Source organism: Quercus suber, unplaced genomic scaffold, assembly GCF_002906115.3.
Source record: "Quercus suber isolate HL8 unplaced genomic scaffold, Cork oak 2.0 scaffold_182, whole genome shotgun sequence".
NCBI classification, from domain to species: domain Eukaryota; kingdom Viridiplantae; phylum Streptophyta; class Magnoliopsida; order Fagales; family Fagaceae; genus Quercus; species Quercus suber.
In genome coordinates, this window is record NW_027069640.1 from 634,844 (window position 1) to 643,977 (window position 9,134).

The window sequence follows — 9,134 nt, forward strand, 5'->3', positions numbered from 1 at the left end:
GATGAGCATGACTGGAAAGTTGAATTACTTTCTGAATATCTAGATTCGGTAAAATAACTCAAGTATTTTCATCTCTCAATCTAAACATGCAAATAATCTAGTGAAGAAGTTTGGTTTAGAGTTTGCTAACTCTGTTAGAACTCCTATGAGCCCAAATGTAAAACTCACTGTTGACTTGTTAGGAAGAAGTGTTGATCCCACTCTCTATAGAAGCATGATAGGCAACCTCCTTTACCTTACTACTAGTGGACCTAACATTAGTTACAATGTAGAAGTGTGTGCTAGATATCAGGCTAATTCTAAAGAATCTCACATTACTGCGGTGAAATGTATTATCAAATACATTAAGTCCACTAGTAATTTCGGAGTTTGGTATGATAAGGACACTAATGATGTGTTAGTTGGATACTCTAATGCGGACTGAGCTGGTAATGCTGATGATCGTAATAGCACCTCTAGAGGGTGTTTCTACTTGGGTAATAATCTTGTCTCATGGATGAGTAAAAAGCAGAATTCCATCTCTCTCTCCACTACTGAGGCAAAATACATTGCTGCTGGTAGTTTTTGCACTTAACTCCTTTGGATGCAAAAATTTCTTCTCGATTATGATATTTGTCAAAAACATCTCACCATATATTGTGACAATACTAGTACCATCAAAATTTCTAAAAATCATGTTCAACACTCTCAAATCAAACATATGAAAATCAAACATCATTTCATTTGTGAGTTGGTTGAAGTTGGTATTTTAACTCTTGAGTTTATTCACACTGATGATCAAGTTTGTAAACATAGTAAAACATGTAAGCATATCTTGATCAAACAAAAACAGTCATTAAAGAATGACTACAATGAACATTTAGCAAATAAATGCTCATCCGGACACACAATTCAATTAAGAACAATCCAAATGATCAATTGCATGTCCAACACTCAACCAATGCAAAATACACGAAGTACTTGCATCTAGGAAAAAATCCTACTAGGGCACACAAGTGAGGTACTTAAGACATAATAGCAATATCTTAAGTGTACACAAAAAAATGCTACAAAGCATAGAGTTAAACACAAATTACTAAAATTAAACTTAAATAAATACAGGGTATTTAAGCTTTAAACAAAAAGAGTAAAAGCATAACACAGCAGTTATAAAAACTAAAATAAACAGAAGAAAACCATCTATGAACCAATAACCAATGCTTATAAGTCTAAAACTATGCTCCTCCTAACACTGTGCAAGCTCTTCCACAACTCCCCCTCAAAATTTTCTCCCCCTTTTTGACCGGAATGGCTAAAGAGGCTAGAACTAATCAGACTCTGAATCTGATCCATGCGCCGTAGACAAGTCACTAATCTGGGAAGATAATGCAGTGATCTGTCCCTGGATGTATGCAAACTTGGTCGTGGTGTGCAGCACATGGGAGTCAAGAACTGAAGACATCTGATCCATCTTAGCTAGTAGTTGATCAAGTCTGTCTACGCCTTGTGTTGGTGTAGAATAGTGCATGTGCTGATGCATAAGGTGTGCCTAAGGTGTGCATAACATGGCATTGAGGCACAAAAAAAGCAAAGTGTGTAAAACACACACAAATTGATCAAAATATGATTCATATGATCAACCAAGACCAACACCAAAGATTGGAACTCAATTGAGACCAATACAACACAGAAATGTCAGACAGACATTCTGTCAAACACATGACATGCACCAATGCAAAACAGTTATGAAAAATGGATGAACATATTAAAAATCTGCCTCAATACATGATAAAACGCCTCATGGGGTCAACACAGATGCACAAACAGCAAATGGGACTTAGCCCAATAAAAAAAAATGAAAAATTTTCACAGAAAATAGAAACCCAACCCAATTTTCGAAAATCCCCAAATTTTGAAACCCTAACTTAAAATTCTGCATAAACTTAGAAACACATGAAGAAAAAGTTTTAGAAAACATACCTTGTTGTTGGAAATGCAAAAAATAAGCTTGAGATTGATGAGGTTTGAATGAAATGTGATTTTGGATTGAAAATGGTTCAAGAGACTTATGCGAGGCAAGTGAGAAATATTTGAAAAGCTGTCACATCTGCTACATAAAAACTGAAAACATGCGTTTTTCGCGGGTTAGATAGTAGCGACGCAGTCGTGAGAGGGACATCTGATGCATAAAAACTTTCGCGAGAAGCTTTAAGTCGCGAGACAGTAGCAAGACAGTCACGATAGCTTCTGTCTGATTTTTGGAAAAAAAATCAGTTTTAGCCAAACAGCATTTCGTGAGAAGCTGTTGGTTGCGAAGTAGTCGCGAGACAGTCGCGAGAGTCTCTGTGTAAGTGATGAAACATTTATTTCCCTCAAGCTCATTTCGTGGGAAGCTTTAAGTCACGAGCTTCTCGCGAAACACCCTCTAAACTAGTTTTTGAAGAAAAACACAAAAATGCATTTTGAAAAAAAACTAAAAGCACAAAAGTATAAAATCACTTTCAAAAACAAATAAAACACTCAAAAATCTTTTTAGGCCTAATCATCAAGTATTTGAGCATACACATCACATTTGAACATGTAAAATCACACAAATGAGATAAGCATTCATTGAATCAAAGCCTTGTGTGTTGTGGGTGAGTATCAAGTGTGAAATAGTCCTTAGACCAGAGTGAAGCTTCAATGATCAATTCAATCAAGTCATACACAACATATACTAGGTCAAATTGTCTATCTCGATTATAAAAATGAACATATATGACCTCCCACAAAGTGATTACACAACTTAGAAGCTTTTCATTTGGCTTCTGCATAAATTAAAACATTTGATCCTTTTTGGATACTACATTCAAAACAAAAAGTCACTTTCCCTATTTTCTAGTCAAATACTAGTATGTGCAACAGGCTTTTGCAGCTCGATATCTCTTTTCATTTGGAGATTTACATTTGGTGAGCTCTTTTGCAAAAACATAAAAAAAATAAAGTGGGAAGATATATAGGTACACAGATAAATGTGCATATCAAAACAAGCTAAGCTCGTAAATGCACTACGCCATTAGTACGAAGGTACTAGGCCAAACTCACATGTGATATACACAAAACAAGCGATCAAACTTTTTGAAGATTTTTCAAATTTTTATGGGTTTTTGAATTTTTGAACACACTCAAAAACAAAACAAAAACAAAAACAAAGCAAAAGCTTGAAAAAGAAACATGCTAAAACTAGAAGCAAATGATACAAATCAAATCAAGCATGTAGATATGCATGAGCAAATGTCCCTAAACATAGGAAGTATTAATGCATGGACATGTTAAAATGCTTATGCATGAGTACTCCTTCTCACCCACACGGCACGTGCATTTGGGGTGATATCCTTAATGGATTGGGTATGAGAGTTAGGACTTTCAAACCGTCTAGTGAAGTTCTCCAGGCAAGTGGTGAAGGCACCGATCACTGATCACAACCCAATTTCTATTTTTAGGGCTTTTTGACCTCTGCACACTTGCATTCTTCAAGGCCTTCAGCTTATGGCAATTTGGTCTGGTGTGTCCTTGAAGTCCATAGAAATGACAAAAATGTTGAATTCTCGGACCTCTTTGCAAGTTTGGAGGTGATTTCCCTTGAACCTTAGGCTTGACCACAGTTTGATTACAAGGCTTATTCAACACCCGTTGGTCAGCTACATTCTTCTTCTTTTCATCCTTTATTTTCTCAGGAGTAGGGACAACTACAACCGGCTCTCTGGCTTTCACAAATCTCACATCTTTGGTGACATTGGCCGATGAGCTACTCCCTCCAGTATATCCCAACCCGGACTTGTCTGAGAAATGTTTTTGAGATGAAACAACATCATCTAACTTCTTCATGGATACCCTCTCTATCTTGGCATTTCCTTGCACTACTTTTAGCTCAAGAAATCTGATTTTTGAATAGGCTTTAATCAGCTCACCATTCAATGTCTCTATCTCACACTTGGCCTCTTTATAACGCACTAGAAGACTTTTATAGTCCTTCTCAGCCTTTTTCATCTGCTTTACAGCTGCCTTGGCCACCCTTGTGTATTCTCCTGACTTTTCAAGTTGGGAATTGTAGTTTTCTTGAAGACCGGTTGAATCTTCATCTTTTTCAGCATCTGATTCTTCTACAATTCCCATGGATTATCACTATGCTCCCCAAGTTCTTGCACTAGTAAACTCAAGTCCTCCGAGGACTTAACATGAGCAATAGTCATAAAGGCAGAGTAATTCCCTTCTCCATCACAGCTCTCTTCCGAATCAGAGTTGGATAGATCTGAATCACTAAGAGTTGTAGCATATGCCTTGCCCTTCACTCTTAGATAGTTAGGACACTCCTTCTTGAGATGTCCATGACCATTGCATTCATAACACACAATGCCTTGAGGAGTCTGGGAATCCTTTCCATCTTTCTTCTTAAACTCCTTCCTATCACCTTTGGAGGATGAGAACTTCCCTCTGCTGAACGATTTCCCACTGTTCTTCATCTTCAGAAATTTCTAGAAGTTCTTTGCAAGGAATGCTACATCCTTTTCCACTCCATCTTCTTCGGAGGAATCATCCATTCGTTCGGTGATGATTTTAAGAGCAAGAGATTTACTTGTCTTATGAGAAGGCAGTCTAAGCTCATACGTTTGAAGAGACCCAATGAGCTCTTGGATCTTAATTTCATCCAAATCTTTGCTTTCCTCTATAGCTATGACTTTCGCTCGGAAGCTCTTCGGTAAGGAGCTCAAAATTTTTCTAACCATCTTAGCATCTTCAATCTTCTCACCAAGATTAAGCTTAGCAATTACAATTTCATTGAGCTTCCCATAGAAAGAATCAAAGGAATCATCATCTCCCATTTTAAGCTCTTCAAATTTGGTGGTAAGCATCTGAAGCTTTGTGTCTTTCACCTTCTTTGTTCCTTCATAAATGGTCTCCAATATCTCCCAAGCTTTCTTGGCTACTGTCATGTGAGAGATCCTGTGAAACTCATCTGGAGACACACTACAAAATATAGCATTCAAAGCTTTACTATTAGCGTTAGCTACCGCAAGAGCTACTTTATCCCAAGTGGATTTAGCTGCCTCCGGCCTAGTCCAACCTATTTCAACTGCATCCCAAATAGTGTCATCAATAGAACACAAGAATGCCTTCATTCGGACTTTCCAGCAAGCATAATTATTACCAACAAAATACGGTGGAACATTTAGAGATTGAGACCGGTCCATCTCAAATGGGGTCAAGGAACACACTCAGGTATTTAAATCACAGCGAGTGTACCAGCTTTGATACCAATTGAAAGCTCAAAAATGTGTTGAAAACACAAGAGCTGTTTAGACCCTCAAATTAAAGTTACGGCTTGATTGATTTTACACTAAATTAATACTAAGTGCGGAACAGTGTAAACACAAGCGTATAAGCAAGCCAACTACTCTAATCCATATTTAAAGCAGCACAGCAGTTAAAATGAAATGAGCAAGAGTAGGGAAAAGAGATGCAAACATAGATAACACCGAGACGTGTTATCGAAGAGGAAACCAAAGAACTCGATGAAAAACCTCTCTACCGCCCTTCAAGCGAAAATCGGTCCACTAGACAATCAGTTGAGGATACATGGGTTAGCAAGAGACTCTCCAAGCCTAATCTACTTGATGTACCTAAGCCCTCCAAGCTCCTACTCCAACAAGGCTTCTCGGAACCGTGTCTTGTCTAGCTCTCTAGATCCCGCAACAAGCTCCATGTTGCATCTGCCATCCCTAGCTTCTTCCAATACTTCCCAGCAGTACCAAAACTTCACTTAACACTCTGAAAGGGTGTGGTAAGTGATTGAGCTATCAACCTCTCAATGGTATGGAAATGGAAAGGTAGGAGATGAGGAAATTCCCAAAACAAATGTGTAGAGAATTATGGGTATAACAATCTCTAACTCTCAAGATGTTTGGCTATGATTTTCTCTCAGAAGCTCTTCTTAACATTTGTGGGTAATGTGGGTATAAATAGTGTAGGCACAGAAAGTGTGTATTAGACTAGACAGGCTGGCAGAATAGAATGCCTCGTGAGTGTCAAGCGGGAAGGCCTTACCCGCGAGATACTCGTGAGACACAGCTATCTTCATCTAGCCTAACTCTTCGCATTACAGTCATGTGCAAGGCACATGCTTCTTCTCGCGGGATGCTTACCTGCGATATACCCGCGAAAATTCTTCAGTCTTCAAATGCTTGAGTTTTCACTCCATTTTCTCTATCACACAACCCTTACAATGAAATCCTACAATAAATACAGGGTACAAACGATTGAATAAAATTACAATCAAATATGGCACGAAATATAAGCCAACAAAACATATAGTTGTAAATAATAACTTTACAATTACGACTAGATTGCTTTTACTCTAACTTAAACTAAGTGTGAAAAAAGACTAAATAAGCGCAATGAACCAATAACACTACCCTAAGCCATATTCATCCATAATCAACAATAAAATGAAAGTTTAAAGAGTAGGGAAGAGAGATGCGAACACAAGATAACACCAAGACACGTTATCGAAGAGGAAACCAAAGAACTTAGCGAAAAACCTTTCCGCAACCCTCCAAGTCAAAATTGATTTACTAGTGAATAAGTTGGAGTACACAAATAACAAAAGCCTAGTCTACCCAATATACTTGAAACCTCCAAGCTCTTGCTACCAATGGACTTCTTGGAGTCTTGTCTTTACTAGCTTTTTGGATCCCGTAATACTGCCCGATTGCATTTACCAAGCCTCACCGGCTTCTTTTTGGAAAATTTCCAAAGGTTCCCAAGCTCCAAAACACTCTCTACACTCTGAATATGTGTGAGTTGTGTTTGGGTACAAATCTCCTCTCAAGGTATGACAATTGGAGAGGAAAGGAGAAAAGGCTACAATGATTTCTCACTAAGGATGAGTAGCTCTCTCTTTCTAAAAGGTGGGTTTGTTGTGTTGTACAAACCTATCTAGGTTTTCTCTCTGAATAACTCGCTTTACTTTTGTGAGCATTGGCGGTATATATAGTATGGGTAAAGGGTAAGAAAGTCACACCTAAAAACCTCTAGGTAGAGCGTTTCGCGAGCACCTCGTGAGATGGCCTATCTCGCGAAGTACTAGCGAAATACAGCCTGGCACTTGACTCTTTAGCTTCTAGCATGTGCTTCCCACGTGGCCTTTTCACGGGAACCTTTCTTACGAACTTCTTGCGAGCTAGTCACGAAGTTTCTTCAATTTTTGTGTATTTTAAATTACATGTTTAGGTTCTGTTTAGCCTAGTTTTCACATATTTACCATTAGGATTGGCAGAATAACATGTTTCACATTCTTGGATTATTAGATGTATGATTAAGGTCTGTACATTGATAATGACATGAACATGCATAGAACATGAACATGCATTGATGCATAGGTGATATGGTGCAATGAGGTAAGTGAGGTAAGTCATGTATATGAATATGAACATGCATCTTTTGAATGATGGCATGATTGGATATGAGGATGCCATGCTTGAGTGATTGGACATGTTTGTCATGATGAATATGCATGTGATAATTCTTGATTATTGCCTTGTTGATGCTACTGCCTTGTGACATGCTTGTTGCCCCTGGAATATACTTTCAAATGCCATGACAAATGAATGTTTAGGGTTTGGGGAGGATATGCCATGTTAAATGCTCTAGATGGATATTAGAGAATGAGTGCGTGCGTGAGAGAGTTTAGAATAATATGTTTGGAGACCCTTTTATAAGATTAGGATTTGTAGCACAATGAGTGAAGGCCGACCTACAGGTTGGGTGGGGTTGGGTGCCTATCACCTTCCCATCCCCATTTTTAAACTTCAGACACGTGCTCTGGTAAATATTAGTCCTTCCACAAGAGTGCTATATAGATGGTTCTTAGACCTAATCTAGGTGGCGACTCCATTTACACCCTCTGCTTGGTCCACCCTAAGCTGAGGCGTACTTCCTATGAGGAAACCACTACCACCCAACACAGTGGGGGTGCTTATGCCCACATTGTATAAGATTTTTTCAAAAGTGTTAGCTTATAGATTAAAGAAGGTCTTACCAAGGGTCATCACAAAGCACCATGGCTCTTGTGAAAGGCCGTCTTATTTTTTATAACATTCTTGCTATTTTTGAGACTTTGCATTGAAATGAAGACTCACAATTCAAGCAAATCTGTCTATATGGAACTTAAGTTAGATATGAGTAAGGCCTATGATAGAGTCGAGTGGGCTTTTCTTGAGAATCTTATAAGGAGAATGGGTTTCAGTGACCACTGGATTAATCTCATTATGTTTTGTTTGAAAACAGTTACTTATTCGATCCTTGTTAATGGAGAGCCCAAAGGTTTAATTCATCCATCAAAGGGAATAATGCAAGGAGATCGATTGTGACCTTTTCTTTTTATCTTGTTTACTGAAAGTTTGCATGGGATCATTAAACAAGTAACTAGAAGCAATGAGATTAAAGTTGTTTGTTTGTTTAGACCTCTTAAAACAGATTGTTTAACCCTAGTGAATTAGCCAAGTAGTTACTTAGGTTAATTATTAGATCTAGGTTAAACAACAAAATATCATATCATGCAGTACGGAAAACTAAAGAAGGCAATGATATGATTATACAGGAAAACTAATGAAACAATCCAGTTTCAAGGTAAAAAACCTGAGGAGGATTTGACCTAATTATCCTCAAGGTAAACAAATTCACTATGATAGAATGGAAGTTTACTATAGATTTCCTTTCTAAAATCTAAAACTACCCCTTGTAGAACGTACTCACAACCACGTACAGCTCCAAATCTACGGACTCTTCTATCTTAAATCTGCAACAAAAAAATACTCACATTTGTGACTTTGAGATCCCACTCAAAGGTTTAGATCATCAACAGTAGTTGATCTTGTTATGGCAGCAACTTCTACAACACCGGATTTTGAGTTTCTTCAAGGAATAACATAGTAGAAGAATTAAGAGAGCTTTGGTACAAAAACCTTAGATCTACAATAGGAGGCACAAGATGCACCCTTCTCTCTCTCAAAATCTCTCTAAAGTGTGCCTTAGAGTTTTCTTTATATACTAGAAGTGTTTCACTTGAAACCTAATTCTAAAGTAAAGTTTGGGCTGAAATAGAATTCTATAGAAAT

General features: G+C 37.9%; 1 protein-coding gene across 1 annotated transcript; it reads right to left on the reverse strand.

Moving 5' to 3' along the window:
- Positions 1-3,393: 3,393 nt before the first annotated feature.
- On the reverse strand, positions 3,394-4,481 carry LOC136069652 (uncharacterized). The gene is made up of 2 exons (XM_065778410.1): positions 4,175-4,481; positions 3,394-4,121 (listed from the first exon to the last, which is right to left on the reverse strand). Exons 1-2 carry the CDS (start codon positions 4,479-4,481, stop codon positions 3,394-3,396), a joined length of 1,035 nt encoding a protein of 344 aa, XP_065634482.1.
- Positions 4,482-9,134: the final 4,653 nt, after the last annotated feature.

Excerpts from the sequence above, each read along its gene's own strand:
- LOC136069652 (XM_065778410.1), bottom strand. The coding sequence starts at position 4,481 with ATGAAGAACAGTGGGAAATCGTTCAGCAGAGGGAAGTTCTCATCCTCC. Across the intron at positions 4,122-4,174 it reads TAAGTCCTCGGAGGACTTGA|AAGAATCAGATGCTGAAAAA; the intron begins GTTTACTAGTGC and ends TGGGAATTGTAG.